Here is a 25975-nt window from a genome sequence, read left to right on the forward strand (position 1 = left end):
TTGTATGAAAGTTTTATTTTGTTCTACACAGACTCAGTGTTTGCGAGAGGGGAAGCAGAGCCTCTTTGAGGAGCCCAGGCGTTGTGGTGAATTTTCCCAAATTATCAGGTGAGGGCTTGAGCCAGCTAAAAGGAACCCCTAGATATTTAACCTGGCCCTTGTTGTTGCTGACACCACCTGGCAAAGGGGTTACATACACATTGGTCCTGCCAGTGAACCTACTGTTCACCAATTTCCCAAATGGAAAATGACTTTCCAGTTGCTCAAATAGATTTGTAGGTGGAAAATAGTAAATGCACATTTGACAACTTATGAATTTGCATATTTTAAAATGAACTACACCTAGAAGTTTATTCGGTGGCTTTTTATTGCTGGCTTTTGCATTGGGCTACACGGGGATGATAAATTAAGAGGTGTCACTGGGGATGTAACTCCTGCTTAAATGTACAGTGCTTTAAGTGTAAATGTCTTGTTGAACTAACAAACTAGGTCAACATTTCTGAGCTTTTGAAACTTTTCAGAAAAATGAAGCCAGTTTCTCCCCATTTGCACCCCTGCCCTGTGGTGTTAAAGGCTTACCTATCTAAATGTCTACATCTTCCTCGGCGCCATGGCAGCTCCATTGCAGACACAGATTTCAGTCGGTGCCCACTCCACACATCAGGAAAGGCTGCATTATTGGATGAAAATGTTCCTCCAGTATTTCACAGGAGAGTCAGGTCTGAGTCTCATTGAAGGGCTCTTGCACTTTTGAAGCCATGCTGAGGAGACACTGTTGAAGCAGGTTTATTTTCAGTTGGATGAGATGCCTTGGGATCCTCCCTGCTACCCCTGTACTTGATCCAGCAGCATGGCAAGAGCACATGTGGGTTCGGAACTGAGATCAGAACTTTCACTGTCCTGGAGACACAGGGCTCAGGTCTTCAGTGCTGCAGCTGAGGGTTGAGACAGCAGCTCTGAGTTACCCCTCAGCTGCTAAGCAACTCTTTTGACTCATGATGTAAATTGAGAAGAGCAAGTGCTGGAGGGTCAGCACTGTGCCCAGCAATTGCCATGTGGCATTCAGTGGCTGGCTGGGAGAAATGCTGTTTTCAGAGAATCCCTAGATGTTTTTCTCTGTGAGCGGCTGTCCTTTTATGGCTGCTCTGAAGTGCACTCAAGTCAGGAAGTACTCTGACTGGCAACAGGAGGAACTGAAAAACTTTAGCAGTGCTATTACAGATGCCATTTGTATTCACATTAAAGTTCCTCTGACCTGGCCACATACTGCCTCTACCTCTCAATACTCACTTTTCCCCCTACTCAGCAGTGCTCATGTCAGTGTGGAAACAGAGCTACTTTGTACGAAGGCTGTGGCTCTCTGCACATCCCTAGGCAGTGCTCAACAGCCTCTAGGCTCCAAGATAATCAATCAGCAGCCTACAGGACCATTAGCAATACAGCAATCTTAGCAGCTCTGCTGCATCTCTGTTGACATCAACAGACTTAAACCAGGAATGAGTTTAGTCTGGAGCCTATAAGTTTCTTGGAGGTAGGTAAATGCATGACACACACAACCCTTATACGGGCAAGAAAAGTGTGGAGAGTCCATATAGGTGGCTGGAGCTCCTGCATGCTGCTGGGTTGTACTTCACAGGACCTCCCTTTACTCCAAGGCATGGGGAGAAGAAATGGCCTAGCTGATGGCTATCCATCCATCTTGATTCACCATGTGAATCCCACAATTTGTAGGCCTGAACTACCAGAGCTGGCCATGTAGTAGCTCTGCTTCTACTCCATGTCATGGGGAGAATTTAATCCTCCTCCCACTGCTGATAGTAGCTAGCTCTTATCTGGTGCTTTTCACCAACAGATCTCAAAGTGATTTAAAAGGAGATATTGCTGTCCCCATTTTACAGATGGGAACTTAAGTCACATTACCTCCCTGTGACTCGCCCAAGGGTCACCCAGCAGGGTAGTAGCAGAGCCAGGAATAGAACACAGTCCCAGTCCAGTTCTCTATCCACTGGGCCATGCCACCTCGTCCAGACACCCTGCTCGGGCTACTTGAACTGTGATGTTCTAGGATCAAATACACAATTTCCCCACTGATTGTGACCATTGGAATAGGGTGTGGGAAATTCTTCCAGTGGAAAAGGCGTGTTACATTAAGAAAGAGGACAGGTGCAGATATTGACCAGAGCTTGCTGTCCCTCATTGACCACTTAAAAGAAAACTGTGAATAAAGAACCACAACCATGGCCTACATAATAATAGCTCAAAAACAATTAGTGCATTGGTTGTGTAGACAGACCATACCAGGAAATGAATTGTAACTTGAATGGCAAAGCATTACCTGTAACATACACTCACTGCTCACCATACATTAATATTGTTATTTGATATGTGGGTTTCTGTTAATATTTTATCTACTCTATACATTAATATTCAGTTAAAAAAATCTATCAAATAGGCAGTTGGTAACTTCTAGTCCACTGTACAAGTTTTGCCATGTAATTTTTATGGTATTGTCATTGATTTACCATACAAGGTATACATTGCCTCTAAATATTTATTAATGAATTGAATGCTTGTGAATGGTGCTGGATCAATAGCTTTGGAAACTGAAGTTTCAGATACAGCAGAAGTAGCTACGTTGTAAGTTTCCTTGCAGCCAGTGTTCCTCAGCCCTCTTAAAGAGGTAAGCATGTTGGACATTAAAAGGATAATTGAATTCAGTCTGCCAGGCTACACAGTCATTGACCTCTCTGCTGAGATTGTCAAGGACTCAATAAAGGACAGATTGATGTTAGTAGCGTTGGAGCTTTTTACGGGTGGGTACCTGACTAGTAGGAACAACCATGAGAACACCCAGTTTTTACACTGACCATCTGTTTTGTGTCACATTCTTTAGGTACTTAGTTCTATTTGTTTGAACTATATCGAACGTAATTGTCTGTGATGCACTATGAGACATTTTGTATGAATTAAGTTGTAAATAACTGTTACCACATAATATAGCGAAAACATTATTGTGTACGATTATCTCATTCTCCAACAAGGATTTTTAATCTTAACAGCACCTCCGAACAGGCTAGGTTTGAATTAAAAGCACTTACCAAAAGAAAACATGCAGATTAAAAGATCAGCTACCCCAACTAGTTCATATTCTACCAACTTTGGAAAAAGAACGTTGACACTAAAAATTCAATAATACATACCAGTCTAAATTACAAATGTTGCACTTTTAGGAAACTTCTTTGCTGATAGCAGTGTGCTTTGTAATAGTTAAGGTTTCAAAGTTGATGGCTCTTATGAGGTTCTAATTTTTGGTATTAGAGCAAACTCACAGGTTATAACAAAGGAGAAAATTACAAATATGGGTACTGAACTTATACTGTACATGCAAGAGCCGTTTGGATTCAATTTTAGGATCTATGGAATCGATTGTTCACTTTTATGCTCGTGTAACTTCACCTCAGTCACTGATATTTTCCACCAGAGTAAAGCTGGGGTAATGAAATACAGAATCAGGACACAAGCACACACTAAAATCTTTAGCCAAATTTTCACAACCATGGGGAAAAATGGGGGTGGTGTAGAAGCTGGCCTACTTCTGTCTGGTGCTGTCCTTCTGTGGGGTAGACCTATAGGAGCTCTCTTCTTACAAGAGAAGCCTGTCATTAGTTAGTGGGTATCCCACACTGTCCCACCCTGTTATGTGGTGTTAGCTATAATGGCTAGCTGGCATCCCTTGTGGCCACTGTTAGAGATGGCCAAAAAAATGTGTCTTCAATGGGATCTGCATGGTAGGTCTAGATAATACAAGATATTTCTTCCAACCCTAACCACAAGTCTATTTACTTTCATCTTTTCCAATGCTAGCCATGACCTCCATGAGTTACAGATAAGCATTTGGTACTAGCTTAAATGCAGTGCATGCTTTCAAAAATTATTTATAAAAACAAATGGGCTTTGTTATACCATTTTGAATGATCTGGAATTATTTACAAAAGTTTTGGAGATCTCAATAATCTTAAATAAGGGTTTTTTCTCCATCCTTTTCATCATCTTCCACAATCACTGTCTGCTTTTCTTCTTTAAGCATGTTAGTACCTTAAACAGGAAAAAAATATTAAAACAAAACAAACAATACTAGTCATGTTAACATATTCATTGTTTACAAGGGCCTAATTTTCTATCCTTTCCAATTGTTTTGACACTAGCATAGCTCTGCTGATTTCAGTGGAGTTGCTTCTGATTAAATTTGGATAATCAGGCCCCTAATATTTAGTAAACCTGAAACTCATGTCTGTATTTGCACTTTGTAATTAAAATTATTGGACATTCTCACACACTGCTGATACCTGCTCAAATAACTAGCACATTGTGGTTTATTCTCGGAAATCTACTGGACTGTTTATTACTTAGATTTTGCAAATGCAGGTTCCAGAATGGGCAAATGTTGAAAGACTTAACAGCCAGCTCCCACACATCCAATATCATCCCCACTGAAACAAATCTAATGGCAACATGTTGCAAATGTAAATACAAATATGAACTTGGATCAATGCTGAACAGGCTCCCATGCATTACTAAAGACATTGTATCAGCACAAGCAATACTGAACTTCGTGAATTGAACATGCATCAAAGAAGATCTGTCTAAATAATACTAAGGATAATTAAGAAAACCAAACACCTATTGCCAAGGCCCTGGAGAACTGTACAGCATAATACAGAGAGGAAGGATGATCTTGTGGTTAAAGCACAGGACTGGGATTCAAGAGATTTGGGTTCAATGAGCCACAGAACTCCTATGTGACCTATCATTTAATGTGTCTGCCCCTGTTTGTGAGCTCCCACCTTTTGTCTGTCTAGTGTGTTTCGAATGTAAGAACCTAGTGCCTAGAACAAGGAAGCCCCACTACTGACTGGGGCCTCTATGCACTACAGTGATGCAAATAAGTAAAAAAATATAATTAAAAAATGATGCCCCTAAAATGAAATGTTAAAATCAACCAATGGGATCCAACAGGCAAAGGTTCTACTCAATCCTTATTTGAGCTGAACTGGTTTGTTTTGCCCGTTCCTATTAAAAAAAACAATTAACAGCCTCCGCAGTATGTTTTATTTCTACTGTCTTTAGCATGGTGGCTAAAATATTCCATGAACAGGGTGAGGGAAACCCGGACTTGAAGCCAAGCAAATCGCTTTAAGTCAGTCGCATCCTGTTTTGCTGTCAGTGCACTCCAACGTGCCAAGTTGTTCTGTCAAACCAACACATCTTCTTTCTTTCTGTGTTGAAAGTCCTCTCATAATGAAGCAGTTCATGAAGTCTGAAAATAGAGCAAAGGAAGCCATGTCCCACACAGGAAGGCTTTCTTCAATTCTGGACTCTCTTCTAGAGGTGAGGAATTCAGGACAGAGATGACTGACCTAAATTACTATTTTGAATTCAGGTCTGGTTTTCTTTGTATGGGTTTTTTTACCAATTAGCTGATTTTACTGGGGGAGGGAAACCATTTCAAAGGCTTGGATGACACTTCAAAGGTAAGTCTGAAACACAATGGTGTGTCCTTCAAACAGCCATTGAGTGGCTGTTACTGGAAACTGGTAACAGGGATGCTATTTTAAGGTGATGGAGCCAGAGAAATGTTCCACACCCAGGTTTCAACTCAGCCCCCTAGCAAACAAATTTCCACAGAGCAAAAATACAGACATTGATTTTTATCCCTTTATCTCTGCATCTTTTCCAAAATGCTCCATGCCTGCAATGGAGGCTTATAATGTATAGCAAACAAAACTAAAGTTTAGAGCTATGATCTATAATCCTATCTCCAATGCTTCTTGGTTCTTATCTGAGTTACCAAATAATGAGGAAAAAGCAAATGGGCTCCTAGCCAGACTCTAGGAGCATCAAAATTACCCCCTGCTTGAAGTAATTCCACCTGCCACAGCTAATTTTAGCAGAAATTGTCTTCAAGGACCAGGGAGCTAGGCACAGCTGGAGGGCAGCAACAGAAATCAGCAGCCCAGCTATAAGGGGGAGTTGTCATTCAATAATAGTAAATCACATGCTCATCAGAATAGAGTGTAGTGGCGACTGAGAGTGGTCACAAGATATAATCCTGGCAGGATTCCTGAAGCTGGTGCAGTGTGGTATGTAGATCAAAAGCAAAAGCTAGTGTGGTCTAGATTGAATGTGCAGAGCAGTGGGATTAGTAACACCTGTGTGCTAATCTTGGCTCTGCTTACTGATTTAGTGTCTGGGCAGTTCACTGAGCCTCTCTGCCTCAGCTTTCCCATCTGTAAAATGGGCATCATAACATTCAGCATAGCTTCATAGAGATGTTTTAAGAATTAATAGATTATCTATCATTAATGTCTGCCAGCAGCTTTGAATTATAAAGCAGTGTCTAAATAAATAAAGTAGGAGTAGTAGTTTGCAATAGAACCTAGTGCTGATGAGAAATCTGTAGCCCAACACTAGGCTATCAAAGGCTTCAGACTCTAAGGTCCATGTCAGAGCTGTGCTGAGTACAGTTTAGCAAGGGCAGGTAGAGGATCTGTTGCCAGTGTGGTCCTTGGTGCCCCTTAGAGCTTCCTCTGGGTGACTCTAGGTTATATTTAACTGTCTATCAATCACAGGGCAATTCCTGTCATACTGAGGCTGGAGAGGGGATGGTGTAGAGCTGCTTTGCTGGTGCTACAACATGCAGAGACTTCCTCGGTGTAAGGGAAATCCTGAGGGAGTCAGTTAAACTGGCTTAGCAAAGGAGAGGAAGAGGGCTTGAAAGTGTGGTTTTCTAATGATCTCAGATATCCACTTGTCAGGAACAGCTTTGCCATGTTCTCCCAAATAGTTACATTCTTGTCAAACCCTACATTTGCAGAGGGCTCTTCAGAAATTAAGTTATTTGAATATGCTGCTAAGTGAGGCTAGTAATAAAAGGTGTTTCAAATCTGATGCTGATCATTTACAGTCAGGGCGGAGGAGGAAGCTATATTAGAATTGTGGTTACATTGGCCCAGATCCTTGAAGGTACTGAGGTGTCAAACTCCCACTGATGGAGATCGGGGCCATTTCCCCTCCTTTATTCCATCAGAAGTCCAAGATGTGGGATGATTTGATTTTTTTGCCATTCAAATAGCTTTTGTTTTTCTAAAGTGATCTGTCTATAGATGTCACATGCTTGCATTTGAAAAACAACAACTAATGGGGCAAGTTTTGTACCTGTTAATTATTTTTTAATGTCACTTACTAATGATGAACTTACATTTATCCATAGCATACTGGGGAAAAGAGAGATTTTTAAATGCAAGCATTGCTCCAGTAAGATTTGCATCTTGAATGCCACCGTAATTTATCAAATACTTTGGGTTACTTATTGCAACACACATGATCCCCTATCCATGAGTAGATTGGCTGCACATGTATCTCTAACTACAAGGTTAAGATAAAATGAGGCAGGAATGGCAAATTTACTGGGACTCAGAATCCCTTTGAATGCATCTCTTATTCTGGAGAGGAAGGGTGATCTTCTGCTTTAGGGCACGAGACTGGGACTCAGGAGACTGGGTTGAATTTCCAGCTCTGCCAGTGACTTCCTATGTGACCTCAGGCAAGTCATTTAATCTCTCTCTGACTCAGTTCCTCATCTGTAACATGGAGGTAAGAATATTTCCTTTCCCCCTTTCCTCTTCACGTTTACCAGTCTTGTTCATGTAGCTTGTAAAGTCCTTGAGGCAGGGACTCTCTCACAGTACATAGGACAATTGGCCCCTGATCTTCATTGGGATGTTTTGATGTATTAGAAGTAATAATTCTGGACATTATTGTGTTTTTGCATAGCTTGCTGGTATTGATAGTTGTGCTCTAGACTGAGCACTGGAGAGAGAACCAGGAGTCCTATTCTGTCTTTGGGGACTCGCTGTAGCCTTGGGCAAGACTCTTACCCTCTGTGTGCCTCGGTTTCCAATCTGTAAATACTTGTGTACCTCATGGAGTGTTCTGAAGATTAGTCCATGTTTGTTAAGTGTTTGGAAGATGTAAAGTAGTATGGACTTGATTCTGTCCCCCTCATTCCAGGAGCAATCCCATTGATTTCAGGGAGAGGTCATGCCTGACTAATCTAATCGCCTTTTATGATGAGATTACTGGTTCTGTGGATGAAGGGAAAGCAGTGGATGTATTGTTTCTTGACTTTAGCAAAGCTTTTGACACGGTCTCCCACAGTATTCTTGTCAGCAAGTTAAGGAAGTATGGGCTGGATGAATGCACTATAAGGTGGGTAGAAAGCTGGCTAGATTGTCGGGCTCAACGGGTAGTGATCAATGGCTCCATGTCTAGTTGGCAGCCGGTATCAAGTGGAGTGCCCCAAGGGTCGGTCCTGGGGCCGGTTTTGTTCAATATCTTCATAAATGATCTGGAGGATGGTGTGGATTGCACTCTCAGCAAATTTGCGGATGATACTAAACTGGGAGGAGTGGTAGATACGCTGGAGGGGAGGGATAGGATACAGAAGGACCTAGACAAATTGGAGGATTGGGCCAAAAGAAATCGGATGAGGTTCAATAAGGATACGTGCAGGGTCCTGCACTTAGGACGGAAGAACCCAATGCACAGCTACAGACTAGGGACCGAATGGCTAGGCAGCAGTTCTGTGGAAAAGGACCTAGGGGTGACAGTGGACGAGAAGCTGGATATGAGTCAGCAGTGTGCCCTTGTTGCCAAGAAGGCCAATGGCATTTTGGGATGTATAAGTAGGGGCATAGCGAGCAGATCGAGGGACGTGATCGTTCCCCTCTATTCGACATTGGTGAGGCCTCATCTGGAGTACTGTGTCCAGTTTTGGGCCCCACACTACAAGAAGGATGTGGATAAATTGGAGAGAGTCCAGCGAAGGGCAACAAAAATGATTAGGGGTCTGGAACACATGACTTATGAGGAGAGGCTGAGGGAGCTGGGATTGTTTAGCCTGCAGAAGAGAAGAATGAGGGGGGATTTGATAGCTGCTTTCAACTACCTGAAAGGGGGTTCCAAAGGGGATGGCTCTAGACTGTTCTCAATGGTAGCAGATGACAGAATGAGGAGTAATGGTCTCAAGTTGCAGTGGGGGAGGTTTAGGTTGGATATTAGGAAAAACTTTTTCACTAAGAGGGTGGTGAAACACTGGAATGCGTTACCTAGGGAGGTGGTAGAATCTCCTTCCTTAGAGGTTTTTAAGGTCAGGCTTGACAAAGCCCTGGCTGGGATGATTTAACTGGGAATTGGTCCTGCTTCAAGCAGGGGGTTGGACTAGATGACCTTCTGGGGTCCCTTCCAGCCCTGATATTCTATGATTCTATGATTAAGTGTGACGGAGACAGTCCCTGGAGAGTCTCTGGCCACCCAAAAGTGGATAGGTCTGATCTCGAGTGATCAAGGACAGCTAATCAAAAATGGAGGGAGGCGCCAAGGGGCGACATTTTCAGCTCTGTCTATGGGAGAAATGTTTGTGAAGACAGCTTTTAAAATATTGGTTAATTAAGCTAAAATAGGTAGTGTTGGTTTGTAGTTTTGGTAATGCTTGAAGCGTTGGCCTTTAGTAGCAACTAGGGAGGAAAATAAAAACTCAAACTGGAACACCCAACAGTGCAAGTTATTGAGAGAGCACTGAACATGGAGTGTGCTACATAGGCCGCACATCCAGCAACTGCAATAATAGAGGAGTAGGGACAGAAAGGCCCTTTTATGTTTATTTGCTGCAAATAACCCTGCTGGGGCATCTCGGGTTTGAGCCTATAATTGAGATTTTGGTTTGCTCAGCTGTTCTACAAGACCTCATTTTATTTATTCTCTCCTTGCTGCCTTACCCTAAAAGTAAATAAATTGTAAATACTGGACTAGTCCACAGCAAGTCACTCTCTTCCTGCAAGCCATGCACCACTGCAGCCTACGTCTAAATATCAGCTTTCTGTCCTCCAGTATCCAGCCTGAAAAGAAAATATGATTCTTTGAAAGGGGAGACATTCAAACCCAGGCACACAAGCCACTCCACCCGTGTCACACGCACAGAATATGCCATAGGGATGATAAGATGGGACATGAGGAGAACTGTACGCATAGAGAGGCAGCTGGGATGGTAATGCTGTATCTAGGGAGAGGCAGTAATGAGCAGGCCACTGGGATTGAATTCATAGGGGATTAAGGTGGCCTGCTCATTCACCACTTTGTTAGTCCAGTTTCATGAAATGAAAATCAGCTGAGTCCTGCTGACGTAAAACGTCAGTACTAAATCAAGCCTGAGGTGTGTGTCATTTTTTATCAGCGGCCACATTCCTTAGAAATTGGACACATGCACTGATTTTTGTTACAGAGCTTAAAGCCACTGCATTTTTCTTTGTTTTACTTTATTCCCTTTTGGTGTTTCTTGGCTGGCAAATCCTCTGGAGATTATAATAAAATAAAATCCTCTACTACTCTAACTTCCATTAACTTCCTCTATCCTTTGCAAAGTCTATCAGAATGAAAAAAGTACTGGGGGTAGAAACGGTAAAGATCTTTGAACAGCCACTAGGGGCCCTCTTTCTCACTTAAATGCTCCCTAGAGATTGTGAATGCTAGAGAGGTACATGTTAAACTAAATGAATTTGGATGACAAATGTTAAGTCAGCCGTAGCTGCATCCTGCTATAGCAGAGATTATATTTAATATAGTGCTCATAAAAAGAAGTACATTGCTGTTTACTAAAAACAGGAACAAAATATTTTCAGTTTCACTTTAACGCCTTCATCTCTGCCATGCTCTGTGGATTCCTGCCACCAAATACCTGCCACTTACATAGCAATTTATGGGGGGAGGTTTCTGCTGCCCCATACATAGAGGGGATTCAAAGGTACTGCAAGTGGTCAGGGGAGATATCCACAGCATAGGAACAGTGTAGAGCTGACAAAATTGGTTCCACACGATCCGCCTTCCAAGGCATGGCTGAGAGGGTGAGTCGGGGTGGAGCTAAAGGTACAGGACAGAGTCAGATTCTATATTTTCAAGCTAGGATAGAGACAGGTTAATAATTTATTACAAATGGTTTGACAAGCTGTACCTCTGTTTCTGCTCTCAAAATGACTGCGAAGAGACGGCTTTTTCTTCAGATTTGTTGTTGTTTGAAATTTTTTGCCAAATAATTTGTCCCAGTAATTTTTGGTCTGTATCTCTTGCTTATGAATAGTTCATTTCAAGTGCTTGACAGTCAACATTTGAAAATGAAACAGCTGCAATTGGAGAGATCACCTGGGCCCAGGTCCTCAAAGATGCCTCTAATGATTCCAATATTTACTTAAAATTGATTTCCCCTACCTCCCAGGCACGTTCACTAGAGTATTTGAATGAAAGGAACAAAAAAAAGTGCAAGCAAATTTGTTTGAAAATTCAGTTTAGGCCTTGATCCTGCAAGTCAGTCAACACTAGATTTTAATGGGGTGGCACAAGTGCTAAGGTCTGATTGTGCAGAGCCCTGTTTACAAGTAAGGACAATTAACTTTTGGGGGTATAACAAAGGGATGCGGAGATGTACCCTCATTCCAGCAGGAGAGTGAGTTTGTGTGTGTGTGTGGGGGGAGGGTGAGAAAACCTGGATTTGTGCTGGAAATGGCCCAACTTGATTATCATACACATTGTAAGGAGAGTGATCACTTTAGATAAGCTATTACCAGCAGGAGAGTGGGGTGGAAGGAGGTATTGTTTCATGGTCTCTGTGTATATAATGTCTTCTGCAGTTTCCAGAGTATGCATCCGATGAAGTGAGCTGTAGCTCACGAAAGCTCATGCTCAAATAAATTGGTTAGTCTCTAAGGTGCCACAAGTACTCCTTTTCTTTTTGCGAATACAGACTAACACGGCTGTTACTCTGAAACCCTCATTCCTTCAACCTGTGAGGACAATATGCCAGTGGGCTTGATCTGATGAGAAGAAGTCTTAGCCAAACTGGAGAAAACCCTGGAGAAAGAACTTTGGGTAAGCTATCTTTAGGAGGTGGAGGAATACTTAGTTAGTTAAGCTTAGTCGCTAGAATGCGTGTTATGATTTTGTTTTATCTGTAACCATTTGTTTCCCTTATTCTCACTCTCTATCACTTGAATCTCTGTTCTTTGATAATAAATTTATTCTTGTTCCCACTAATCTAATCTATCTAAATGCTGTCTGTTAAGTAAAGCAGGGACTCTGAGCTGATGCTTACAAGATGCTGTGTGCTATTCCTTTGGGAACAGCAGATCTAGTTCTGTGCGTGTTCAAAGGAATAGGGCATGCTTGCAGGACTCGGGGATTGGTGTGTGCCTGTCACTGCTTCTACAGATAGTGAGGCCTGGAAAGCAGCGGTTGTGCTGCCAGAGGCTGGTGGTTTCAGGGAGCTGACCCAGAGCAGGCACAGACAAGACTTCCTCACGCAAAGGGCTGGTGCCTCCTAACCTTGGGTGCCCCGGGAAGCATCACACATTTAGGTGCCTAACTTGTTTAGACAATTCTGTAAATTCCAGGTGATGCCTATCTATAACTTTAGGCATTGAGATACCATTGGAAATCTGGCCCAAAGGGCTTATATTTCCTCAGGTCTATTTTTAGTTTTTTTGGGTTTTTTCCCCATCTGTCTGGTAGGAATATTTCTAAGGTGCTTCTTATCATTGTTTCCCTCTATAATTTTCTTTCCTTTACTTTTTTCTGTCTCTCTCTCTGTGTGCCAAGTGTTTCTAAATGTAAGCATGCACTGAAATGCTTTGCTGAATCAGGTCCTTAGGCCTTTTCTTTTCTAGTGCTCCTTACTATCTAGTAAGTGTCCCGCTCCAGTGGTATCTTACTTTATGAACCATTTAACACTAGTTTTGGAGCTGTCCCTCCCTCCCCAGTGATTTGGAAACAGCTGAGACATTGCTTCTTCTGACTGGCAATAGCTCATTCCTCCCTGAACAGTAGTAATATTTGACGCTGATATGATGCTTTACATCTTCAAAGCACTGTGCAAAATTAGCTAATTAAGGCTAACAATGCCTTTGTGGTGCAGGGAGAGTAAGGAGCAGTATCTTTTTTGCAGATCAGGAAACTAAGAAACAAAGACATTAAGGCCACAATGTTCAAATTTGGGTGGCGGAGTCCTTCTGGATGCCTAAGCTAGTTAACTGCTCCATGGCCTCTCCGGCTGCACCACTGCTACAGAAAGGCCCTGAAGCCATTGTTGTCTGGATGGTCACCACTGTCAGATCACCTCAGTGTATGTCATGATCTTCCAGTGAGATAGTCTCATATGCTCGCTTTGCCCCTGCAGCTGGATAAGGGGGCGTCGCTGGGGCCTTCTGACAGTCTCTCACTGTTGTTACAGATGCTTGGAACCACCGGGGGCTGACTATAATTCGAACCCCTTTTTTCCCACCCCCAATCCTGCAGCCTGGCAGCAGAGGGGCCACAAGAGCACTTACAGCCACCTCGACATCCCCTTCCTGAAATGTGCTTGGCCACAGTGAGGGATCAGGGCCTAAAAGTCACCCAGGACTGTAGGTGCTCAGCACAACCGATAATCATACCATGCTTAAATTAGATGCCTAGAGATGGATTCAAGTGCCTATATTTAGGCACCCAAATTTTGAAAATTTTGGTCTAAGTGACTTTCTCAAGGCCACATAGTAAGTCAATGGCAGAGCCAGGATAACAAGCCAGGTGTTCTTGCCTCTTAGTCCTGTGCTTTACCTATTAAATCATGCTCCTTTCTGCTTTCACCATTCTCTACATGGGTGAGAGGTGAGGAGAGGACTGATAACAAAATTCTGGTCCCAACAAAAACTGGAAGACTAGATTATTGATAAATGACCCACAAGGGGCTTGGATGAGTTCACATGAGTACTCACCTTTACCCGTTATGTTTGGAGCTGTACAAACACAGAACAAAGAAACTGCTCCTGCCCCCCAAAGAGCTTACAATCTAAGTGGTCAAAATTCAAACCAAATGGTGGGCAAAGATTTGGGTCTGTTCTTTTTTTAATTTGAACTCTGAACTCATTCTTTGTTCTCATCAGGGGTAAGTCAAAAGAGATCTCCCTTTCTCCATTTCTTTCAGATTGTAAGCTCTTCAGAACACGGACTGAGTCCTATCTTTGTACAGAACCTAGCACGTTTTGATCACTACTGCAACACAAATAATAACAATAATTCCAATTGGGAATAAGAAAAATAAGTAGATCAAACTAGGTCTGATTAGATAAGTTAAGCAGAGTGGGCAGATCAGTGATGTCCCTTACACCAGAGGGTGTTCCCAGCTAACTGCCCTTTATTTTTTACCTTTGAAAGCTGTGCTAATGCTCTTACCTGGTATAAGGGGTGGGATGTGTATTGCAGGTGTATCTTTTCTCCTGGGTTTTTTCTGTTCCTGATCAGTAAGCTGAGAGACTGAACTCACTTTGCCCGTCTGTGGTTTTTTTGCGATGTCACACCTTTTAATTAAATGTTCTGAAAAGTCTGAGAGCATGCCTGCAGGGAACCATACACAATAAATATTACTTAAGCCTCATCTACACTGATAAAAATTGCACTCATCTAACTTAATATACTCAGGGTATGCTTACAGTACAGTGGCACAACTATGGTGCTGGAGTGGGCCACTGTAGTGCCGTAGTGTAGACACTTGCTACAGTGAGGGAAGAGCTTTTTCCATCTATGTAGTTAATCCATCTCCTTAAGAGGCGGTAGCTAGGTTGACGGAAGAATTCTTCTGTCAACCTAGTTGGGTCCACAGGGGGTTCTAGTTGGCTTAACTACATGTCTCAGGGGTGTGAATTTTTCATACATTTCAACACTGAGTGCTTTTGAGAATCCTATTCTCCCTCCCTGCCATAGGTAGGCACACAAAGATGTAGGAGAATTGAGGGCAGAAATATTTTTATTCAATTCCTAGTGAATACAAGTAAACCAGGAAACAACAGAGGTTTGTCAGATTTCAGTATTACTAAGCTGTGTTACCTGGTATAGGTGGTGGGGTGTGTAATGCAGGTGTATCTTTTCTCCTCGGCTTTTTCTGTTCCAGCTCGCTGTTCTGGGAAGCCTGGATATTTTTACCCTTTCTTGGTTTCTTTTTGAGGTCACAATTCTTAATCAACTGTTCTGAAAGGTCATCTGCGTGGGGGGGAAAAAAATACCTAGCTGATAGAAAATTATGAATCTCAGAATTAAACGAAGGGCTCGCTTTAATAACAATACTTCCACCCTAGTTGGTTAAAACACAAAGTATATTCACCTCTGTACAGAAGGCCATCACAAAGGCCTTAATACCACTAAAAACAGGGCATAAGTGAGATTTAAGTGCCTTATGCTGGCCTTAGAGAATTAAACCTCACAGTGAAGAAGGGAAGAATTATACCCATATTATAGAGTGACACAGATGTTAAAGCTAATATTTTCATTCTTAGATGCCATATTTAGACACCTAAATAATAGGACTAATTTTAAGAGGTCCTCTGAAACCACAGCTCCCATTGACTTTGGTGGAGTTACTCTGGATTTGCACCAGTGTATATTGAAGCAGGACTTGACTCATCAGGTAGTCTAGGTACATTCTAGACAGTTATCCAAATTTCTGGATGCGTAGTCAAGCTCAACAAATTGAGTCTTTTGAGGTTGACCCATCACTAATAATATCACACAAACCAGAGATTTGGTTTTTAAATTTGGCTTTGGTTGGGTTTGTCAGCTTTGCTTTTCATTTGGAAACTTTGCTTAACAAAAGGGGCCTGATTCTGATTTCACTTCCTAGATTTCACACCATCGTACTTCCATGGACTAGTGAAAGGAAGGATGAATGACTTTATGATTAAGGCACTGCACTGGTACTCAGAAGTTTTGGATTCAATGCACAGCTGTGCCACAGACTTCCCATGTGATCTTGAGTAAAATAATTTATTCCTGTGTGCCTCAGTTCCACACCAGTAAAATGGGGATAATAATGCTTCCTTTCTCCCATCTTTTGTCTGTTTTGTCTATTTAGATGGTAAGTTCTTCAGAAGAGAGACATTTTTTATTTTGTGTTTATAAAGCCCCTACCATAAAAGAACCCTGAACTGGGTTGGGAACTCAGGTGCGTCCAGTGTGAAATCACACTCAAGACTCAGATATCTTGGTTGTGTGTGAGTAAAGCAGGCTTGCAAAATTATCCTTGCCTGGGACAAATAAAATATCATTTGTATTTCATTATTATCACCAGTGTATGGGTAGGCAAGTAGATTTTTGTGCCTGGGTTAGCAAATCTTCATGACAATTTTGGAAGGCTGGAATAAAGTAATGACATGTGAAGCAAAGGCGAATATGCAAAATACAAAAATATGCAAAAGGCACATCTATCAAAGTCTTGAAAGCCTCATATTTAGAAGCATGTATGAGCAGAGATGCCTCTGGTACTCCAAGAGCAAAAGTTATATAAAAAGTCAGCTCTAGAAAGGACATGGATTGACAATAAAGGGAAAAAAAATAAAATTCTGTGCAAATATAGGCAAAAGGAAAATTTAAAATCTTTTACTGAAATTGCACATAGAAAGTGGGTGTAGTAAAGGCTCAGATATATCTTAGCTTCCAGTTTATTATTGTATAATGGATAAAAGCACTTCTCTTTCTCTGTCTCGAAAAGGAACAATGACTCTTTCTCCTTTCCTCTCTTTAATTAATTTCCTTCTCGAGCTTCAGCTAATATTATGTGCAGGAAAGACACCCTTTGCCTGTCCATCTGGCAACAGATGTGTTACCAGAAGGCACAGTCTATCGGGTTTCACGAGGGCTCAGTTGTATCTCTTGGAAAGAAAAAGCCAATGGACAGTACTTAATGATGTAAAGAAGACACCTCTCCAATTACAAGTCACTGATATCACCATAAAAAGAAAGGGAGTACTTGTGGCACCTTAGAGACTAACATCACCATAATAACACTTACCTAAACGGTTGCAGTGTGAGTCTCGCTTGTCCAATCTGTCTTCTGGGATATCAAGTGGTTGCACATATTCAGTTGACATCATTGAAAAGTTTTTCTTTCTTGAAGCTACAACAACAAAAAGCAGCACATAATAAAACAGATATATTTATATTCTGTCCAATCAGTTCCTTCCAACCAGCCCTGGGAAGTTCCTGTTTTCAAAATGATTTTTGCCATACAGCCACTGCTGGCCTGGTTGTTCTTGGAGTGCTTGTGAGCTGTATGGGCTAACTGCCTTCTGACCCCGACTCCCCACTCCCACTGATGAATGCAAAGCTGCAGATTCTAAAGCAACATCTGCCAGCCTAAAAAGGAGCAGGCCAGATGGGAGGGTTTTTAACAATTAGTTTTGAAGGAATCTATTTAAAAGGGCACAGTGAACTTGAAATCTAATTGTAAGTTAAAAATAGTTCCAGGTTCTATACCAGTCTCTGAGTCCCCCTGCTATTTGTTTTTGGTGTTAGTGTTAATGCTATTTATTCAGAGCAGTGGTTCTCAACCAGGGGTACGTGTACCAGTGTTCCCTCTCATTCTGCACATGGATGAGAAAAATTAATTTTGTTATGTGCACCAATATGGAGGTGATGTGTGGCGGGGGTGGGGCTGAGGGGTTTGGAGTGTGGGAGGGGACTCAGGGCTGGGGCAGAGGGTTGGGGTGCAGGGGGGTGAGGGTTCTGACTGGGGGTGCTGGCTCTGGGGTGGGGCTGGGGATGAGAGCTTTGGGGTGCAGGCTGCCCAGGGCTGCGGCAGGGAGAGAGAACTCCCCACAGCCCTCTTTCCCCACAACAGCATCTGGGCTGGGGGAGAGGCGTCTTGCCCCACCGCAGCCCCAGGCTGAGGGTGAAAGGCCTCTCTCCTCACTGCGCCACAGCCCCAGGGCTGGGGAGTTGCCGCAGCCCTGCATGCCCCAAGCTTCCCCATCACCACTCCCCACTTCACCCCCTACCTCACCCCATGCCCAAGTGCAGTGTGCATGCCTGCACGGCCGTTGGTGGACGGACCCTAGATGTGTACCCCGGGGGTAAGCAGGGGTCTTCCAGGGGGTACATCAACTCGTCTAGATATTTGCCTAGTTTTACAACAGGCTACATAAAAAGCACTAGCAAAGTCAGTACAAACTAAAATTTCATACAGACAATGACTTGTTTATACTGCTCTATATACTATACACTGAAATGTAAGTACAATATTTCTATTCAAATTCATTTATTTTATAATTATATGGTAAAAATGAGAATGTAAGCCATTTTTCAGTAATACTATGCTGTGACCCTTTTTGTATTTTTATGTCTGATTTTGTTAGCAAGCAGTTTTTAAGTGAGGTGTAAGTGGGGGTACAGAAGGCAAATCAGACTCCTTAAAGGGATACAGTAGTCTGGAAAGGTTGAGAGCCATTAATTTAAAGCACTCATGCAAGGACCCGAGCACCACTGTGGTAGGCACTGTAAATACTTATTATTTTGTGGGGGAGGAAGGTTGGTGGTTTTACAACAACATTTTCCTGTTTTTACAAATGATTTTCTCATTCACGTTGCTGCAACAGATCCACACTGACAGGGAAAACTGACTAACAAACAGCCTGTACAGGGGAAACAGTAACACTGACCATAGAGCAGGAAGCGCTGTCAAATGCACAAATTAAGCACAGTGGAAAAATAAACGAAAAACTGTGTGGTGTTTTGTTTTTTTTGTTTTTGTTGCTTCTCTAATCCCTTTCAGCTATAGCCATCTTAGGTGGTGTTTGTAACCACAATAAAAATGTAGAAAGAAGTGTGACCGTTTCAAATCAATGGGGGGCCATTAACTTTTGGCAGGACAGAACTGGAAAACTGGAAACCATACATAATGATTACTATGTGACCCATTCAAACTTCGCACTTCTGGAGAGCCCCCGTGTGGCTACTAGTGATGAGGTTGACCCTTCAACCTTTTGAGGTTCGCCCATAGCTAGTCTCAATTTTAGAAAGCTGTAAAATCTTCGCAGGCGGCTTTGTGGTATCACAGACCAATAGGTTACTCTAAAAGAGATGAAGTGTAAATTTTTTCAAAGCATCTAGGTGCAATGATACTTAGAACGGAAAGCCATGCACAGTTTATCTGCACATAACTGAAGAATTCTAAATGTGCTTTCACAAAGCAATAACATAAAATTCACCCAAGAAGTGAATTATTGAATAATGTTCAAAAATTCTAGACAAGAAAGATGTGAGGATAATTAATTTCCTTTTTGAAATGGAAGCACATATTTTCTGGAGCTCATATTTTAGCATCTTGAATGCAGCTCTTTTTCAGCTGGCCAACATGCTATGACATTCTGCATTCTCTGCTTGATATCAGTCATCTTTTAAGGAAATTATTGTACATGATGGATTAAGATAGATATGTATGTAGAGATAATGGGCCACATTCATTCTTTGTGCAACTTTAGTGATTTCAGCAGAGTTGTAGGAGGGATTAATTTGGCCCAGTGTGAGACGTTTTCTGCATGAATGCAGAGTTTTGCATAAGAATTAGGTTTGTGCAAGAATTTAGACTGACACTTCTGGGCCGGAAGGGTTACCTAGATTCTCATTCCTTGGGTTAGCAAAGGCTGAAACCGGGCAGGGCTGAGGTGGGTGGGGAGTGGGGCATTCACAGTGCTCTCTTTTAGCTATTAATGAGTTCCAGTTTTGGAGCAGGTTGGCTATTTGTTGCTAATTGTGAAAGCACATGGCATAACATTTTAATGGCTGTCCTTATGGATGGGGAGGATTGGGGAATGGCCGGAGAGACTGAAAAAAACAGTGACTCTGGGTAGATTACTAAAGGCCATCCAGTTCCTCTCGGGATTAGCTCACCAGCTGAGTCACGGCCACGTGATAGTTCAAATCCTTTTGGCCTTCATATGTCCAGGGGATGGAAAGGCAGATGAAGAATACCTGGAACATCTCACCCGCTAACAGCTTCTTTGGCATCAGTAAATTGCTAAACAGTCCAAGGCGAACACAGCAAAAATGAGGCAATCCTTTTGACCAGGAATTTGACTCACTGGATGACTTTATTAAAACACCTTAAAGTACATATACAGATGTTCCAGATGCATTCTTTTACCACAAAGAAAACATCTACACTTTCTACAAAAAAAAGACAACAAAACCCCCCCCACCCTCTTGGCAGTAACTGATTAATTGCCAAAATTGAAAGGTTTTAATGTTATACAGGAACTCCTCACTTAATGTTGTCCCACTTAACATGGTTTTGTTGTTACGTTGCTGATCAATTAGGGAACATGCTCGTTTAAAGTTGTGCAATGCTCCCTTATAATGTTGTTTGGCAGCCACCTGCTTTCTCCACTGCTTGCAGAAAGAGCAGCCCATTGCAGCTAGCTGGTGGGGGCTTGGAACCAGGGTGGACTGGCAGCCCCCCAGCAGCTCCCCATGTAGCAGCCGCCCAGCAGGCTATCAATTGCCCGGAAGTTCAGCTGTCCCACCCCCCACTACCATGTGCTGCTCCTGCCCTCTGCCTTGGAGCTGCTCCCGGGAGCCTCCTGCTTGCTGTGCTAATGTCAGGGTGTCCCCTTGCCCCCCACTTCTGCCCCCCACTCCTTTACCCTATCTCCATAGAGCGTGGGGGGAGGGGAATATGACAGGGCTCAGGACAGAGGGAGCTTGCTGGCAGCAGCTGCTGTCTCAGCTTGCTGATCTACTTAAAAAGGCAATGTACTTAGACTGGGGTCAGCTACTTAAAGGGGCAATGCGCATCTCTCTCTCTCTCACACTCACACACACACACTCGGTGTGTGTCTTTGTCTCTCTCTGCCATGCTGTCTCCCCTCCCTCCATTCGTGCTGTCTTCTAGAGTGTGAGGCTACATTAACAACAATGTGTTAACCCTGGGGGGGCTCAGCCGAGTGCGAGTTCATCATTTAGCAGTAAGGCATCCCCTGGGAAATATTCCACCCTCTGACTTCACCACCTCAACCAAGCTTCACAATCATCATTGCTGTATACGGTATTAAATTGTTTGTTTAAAACTTATACTGTATATGTGTATGTATATATATATATATATATATATATATATATATATATACACACAATATAGTCTTTTGTCTGGTGAAAAAAATTTCCGTGGAACCTAACCCCCCCCCACATTTACATTAATTCTGATGGGGAAATTGGATTAGCTTAACATTGTTTCGCTTAAAGTAGCATTTTTCAGGAACATAACTACAACGTTAAGCGAGAAGTTACTGTATTGAAAATCATCTTCCATTGAAGTTTAGTTCAGTTTTCAATTAGATAAGAGTATTTTACATAGATGGGGCAAAGAAAGCAGTTTTTTAAAATCTAGATTTGGTTTAGTTCAGGTTTTAAGTTTAGGTCATAGGCAGGCTAGGGTTTTGGGTTAGATTCAAGAGAGCTGTTCTCACAGATTTCTGCCTAAATTGATGGGAATCTTGTGAAATTAACACTCCTGGACTAAAATCTCATGAGGAAAACCTGTCTGTTTGAGATTTTTACCACATCTGAAACGAAATGAAAAAAAATAGGCCTTGGTCACATTTTGATTCTGATGTAGGACTAAAACTGTAGAGGTAGCTTTGGATTCATGAAGGAGGGGATGGTGGGTTGTGTGTCAAATATGAAGGCCTCTTTAAATGAAATTTGAAGGTTTGGGGATTTGAGGTTTTATTACTAGCCTATTGCTGCTTTTATTAACGTTATAAAACGTGTTACCGCATAAAGAAAGCTAAAAGTGCACCTGTACCTCTTAATAACTGATTAGCAGCAGTTACCTTACAAAATAAGTAATAACTAGGTCATTTGGGGCCGAGCTTTTAAAGACAGTCATGCATGATTGCATATGCCCAATTGCCTTGCCATCTGCCTGAGTGTACAAACAAAATAATGTTTGTGCACAGAGTTGTCTAAGTGGACAACGTGCATATTGAATTCTGCTATTTTCATGTTTAATTGCACAGGCCCACCTTTCAAAATCATGCCCTTAAGTTCCATCACAATTACATATGCTTAAAACTGGTTGAGACTTTCTTTTACTATAACTGCATGAAGATTAAAAAGTTGCATAAGTAATAAATGACTGTTTAGTTGTCAGATGATACACCAGCAGGGCTATTCTTCGCTACGTGACTACAGCTGCAATTGCTATTAATGTTAACAGAAGCTAACCCCTGCTGAAATTGTAGATGACAATAGACCTTAGTGTTTCACATTAAGGGGACGTGATTTATTACAAATTTCTATTGCAAGCTTTCCATGCATAGGGTAGATTTACAAAATATATGTTGAAGCCTTGCAAGCTTTACCAAGGTGCGCCTTCTAATGGCTCAGTAGCGCACACATCTGTCACACAAGCCCCTGGGTGGTCTATTCACCCAGAAGATGGTCTGAGCCCATAAGTAGTGTGGTCAGCAAGAAAAATAAGAGCAACACCCCCGCATGCAGTCGTTGAAGAGACCTTTGAAACGTTGGCATGGATGGTGCATAAATAATAGCTGTTGAGAAGACTCTTTTGTTATATGGTGGTAAGTAATGCAGGTTAAATATGAATATTTATGCTGCTAGTTAATAAAAATGTTACCATAGAAATAGTTATAATGCACGGTACTTACATTTCCCCTGGACCCAGTGCACTTAATTAAAAATATACATATGCCAATAATTAATGTGAACTTTTGTATAGTATTTTAAAAGGAAAATGCTATTGACTTATAACCCCAAATATTCTTCTTCCAGTTTTAATTATAATGTTCTGAGGCAAGGACCGGGACTGCTTGTTTAGAGGACTGTGTGCCTGTTATTTTCTTAAAAAGAAAAGGAGGACTTGTGGCACCTTAGAGACTAACCAATTTATTTGAGCATGAGCTTTCGTGAGCTACAGCTCACTTCATCGGATGCATTCAGTGGAAGAATGCATCCGATGAAGTGAGCTGTAGCTCACGAAAGCTCATGCTCAAATAAATTGGTTAGTCTCTAAGGTGCCACAAGTCCTCCTTTTCTTTTTGAGAATACAGACTAAGACAGCTGTTACTCTGAAACCTGTTATTTTCTTGTTTATTTTTTCCCTTCTTAGCAATCAAATTTCAATAAAAAGAAAAACAGGGTATGAGAGATTAAAGATCTGGCCCCCTCCTCAGGGGAATAGTGCCTTGGGCCCAATCCTGCTTCCACTGAAGCCAATGGAAAAATCTTCACTGACTTTAATGGGAGCAGAATCAGATCCTCTTATTTTGAGAGGACTGTTTGTGTGAGTAAGGGCCGCCAGCTACAGCCTTATATTTAGAGGTGGGATTGCAAGTGTGCACGAATGTGTTTGTGTGCATGCAAGTGAGCAGTGCTTTTCTAGCTGCTCTTGATGCACTACAGAGCTGCACGTGGTAACTATGAATATTTGATAGGGTGTTGCCCAATGGACATAGCAGTGAAGGGCTGCGCTACTTCAGTGGCAGGACGTGAATCGGACTGTGGGCAGGTCTGCACTTAAAAGGCTGCACGGGTGCGGCTGTGCTGTGCTGCTTAAGTGAAGATGCTCCAACGCTGACGGGAGAGCTTCTCCTGTTGGCGTACTTAGGGCTATTCCACACCGGAATCGCTGCAGCGGCGCAGCTGTACCAACGTAGCCGTAGCGCTGCGAATGCCGACGCTCTCTCCTCTTGGAGAGTACTCTCCCATGGGCAAAATTACTCCCCAAGTGGCAGTAGCTATGTCAGCGAGGGAGCTTCTCCCACCGACCTAGCGCTGTCCACACTACCGCTTACTTCGGTGTAACTTAAGTCGCTCAGGGATGTGAAAAAGCCACCCTCCTGAGTGACGTAAGTTACACTGAAGTAAACGCTTGTGTGTGCAAACCCTATTCCACCTCCCTGAGAGGTGGTAGCTATGTCAACGGGAGACGCCTTCCCATTGTCGCTTGGGGGTGTGGATTTTTCTGTAGTGTAGACCTGGCCTGTGACTTCAAGAATCACAAGCTGGTGCTTCTTCACACCAAGGGGGAAATAAGCTGTGCCAGCCTTTTTGCTCGTGCTTCCCCTTCTCTGTCGACTCTGAGGTGGGGTAGGCAGAATTCTAACCCCTGCCTGCCTGTTGGCAGCTTCTCTCCCCTGCCCCCAATCCTTTGGAGGCTCTTACAATGTGGATTGCGCACCTGGGAGAGTGGGGAATCGCCTTAGTCCCCTCTATGGGAAAGCAAGAGGCCTTACGATTGAGCCCTAAAAAAGAGCCAGAGGCTCAGTTCATTCCTGTTTTGCACCTAGTGCAGCCATTTACATTTGTTCAAAGTGGGTGTAAAATGCTACCATTCTGGTACAATAGTGTTTTACACCTACTACGCACTCACTTAGCACAGCTGAAAATGACTATTCCAGGAGCAAGACAGTGGAGAATGGTCCATTCTCCTCTGATCAGAAGTCAAGAGTTGATTTCATTACTAGACAGTGGGCTCTTTCTTCTATACCCCGATTATATTCTGCCACCTGCACAAGTAAGTCCTCTGGTAGGTTTTTGAATTAAGCACATTAAGATTAGAAAATGTATGCCACACACAAGGAGACTGACAGGTTTTTTTCAAGTGGTCTCAAAGTGAAATTCTTCACTGGCAGTTTGATCACTGTAGTTTTATACCACCTCATCAGAGTAACTTGCCTTTACTTGAGCCCTGATGGCATTATACAAAGTTTCTACTCCAGAGTTATAAGTCTCATTTAACCCTAAGTGGTTGTTTCCAAAAATTCCCACCAGGGTAGTCTGTATTTGTTTTTATAAAGCAAAGCCTCAAAATGTACCATGTCTATGATACATAATACCGCATGTGTTTAAAACCCGGACTGTGCATTCTTTGTCCACCCAGACCTCTGACAAATAACTCTGTGTGTTGCACTGAGCTCACAAAATTGATTTTGAATAGTCTGCCAAATCCATGGAGAGACTCACACACGGGGATTTGGATCAGGCCCTGTAGTAGCAGAAGCTAAACTTGAATTAATGGCTCAAAAGCAGAATAAAATGTCTGAGTTTCTGTCCAAAAAAGTTGCTGTACTTAGAGATTACCGAACATGCCTGATTAATTCCCTGAGGAGCAAGACATACCCGACACATGCCATTTCTTTTTAGTTGGATAAAATCCTAATAATCTTTCATATTCTGACAATTTGTTCATGAAATAATGCAATTAAAATAAACTGACACATTTGTCTCCATAGCACTTCATCCGCCATTCCAGCTTTCCCGTTCACCACTCAGTCTACCTCCAACTTTCCCCATATGGTATCCTATGTTTACTTCTTCTAAATCGATCCTGTGGAGTACTTGGAGTCCTGAACTTCACTGCGAGCTCAGCATCGGTATAGATAATACAGTCTACAGAAGTGCAACTAGAAAATATCAAATGACTGTAACTAACTTGATCCTGGTGACTACAGACTAACACGGCTGCTGCTCTGAAACCTGGCAAGAAAAAAATGGTTACTCAAGCAAAGGTAAAGTGCATGTGTGCAGACGTACTTACCGACCGGTGAAAGGCTCTGGGATGGGTGTGATACAGGGTCAGCACTCACTGAAGAAGGAACTTTCTTCACTGCGGCTGCTGTGTGCTCCTGCCCTCCTTATCTAGGGAGCAGCCGGGGCTGTTGCTATGGTAATGCTTTGTTTCAAGGGTACTCTGGGGAGAAAGGAAAAAAAAGAATAACCTTTAGCCTGTGCACTTAACAGATTTTTGATGATGTGATGGTTGCTGCTGTTTTTTTTTTAATTGGAACGAAGGGAAAAATAATTATGCAGAAATTAAAAAAAAAACATTTACGGTTAAACAACCTTTTATACCAGAGATCAAAGAAAATGATCCAAACATTTTGATGGAGGAATGAAAGGAATGAAACAGGGGATGGTAAATCTTAAAGTGTACCAACTGGAAACAAAATCAGAGAGACAGCAGCAGTGGCAAGAGTCACTGAGGAAGCAGACGAGAGAGCGCTAGACTGTTGTTTGGTGTCATACAGAGCTGTGCAGTGGATGAAAA

At 42.4% G+C, this 25975-nt stretch overlaps 1 protein-coding gene across 5 annotated transcripts; it reads right to left on the minus strand.

The window, feature by feature from the left end:
* Positions 1 to 392: 392 nt before the first annotated feature.
* PPP1R17 (protein phosphatase 1 regulatory subunit 17) lies at positions 393 to 25975 on the minus strand. Of its 5 annotated transcripts, none has more exons than XM_084621374.1 (6): positions 25866 to 25970; positions 25466 to 25618; positions 16922 to 17026; positions 14965 to 15144; positions 14314 to 14475; positions 393 to 4095 (listed from the first exon to the last, which is right to left on the minus strand). In XM_084621374.1, exons 3-6 carry the CDS (start codon positions 17001 to 17003, stop codon positions 4016 to 4018), a joined length of 504 nt encoding a protein of 167 aa, XP_084477500.1. In that variant the 5' UTR covers positions 17004 to 17026; positions 25466 to 25618; positions 25866 to 25970; the 3' UTR covers positions 393 to 4015. The 5 variants fall into 5 exon arrangements, with proteins under 5 accessions (XP_084477500.1, XP_084477501.1, XP_084477498.1 ...); XM_084621375.1 differs by having other exon boundaries at positions 395 to 4095; positions 14965 to 15117; positions 25866 to 25967; XM_084621372.1 differs by lacking the exon at positions 393 to 4095 and adding an exon at positions 10824 to 10974 and having other exon boundaries at positions 25470 to 25618; positions 25866 to 25975.

The sequence above is a fragment of the Lepidochelys olivacea genome, assembly GCF_965140295.1.
Source record: "Lepidochelys olivacea isolate rLepOli2 genome assembly, chromosome: 2".
In the NCBI taxonomy this organism is placed as follows: domain Eukaryota; kingdom Metazoa; phylum Chordata; order Testudines; family Cheloniidae; genus Lepidochelys; species Lepidochelys olivacea.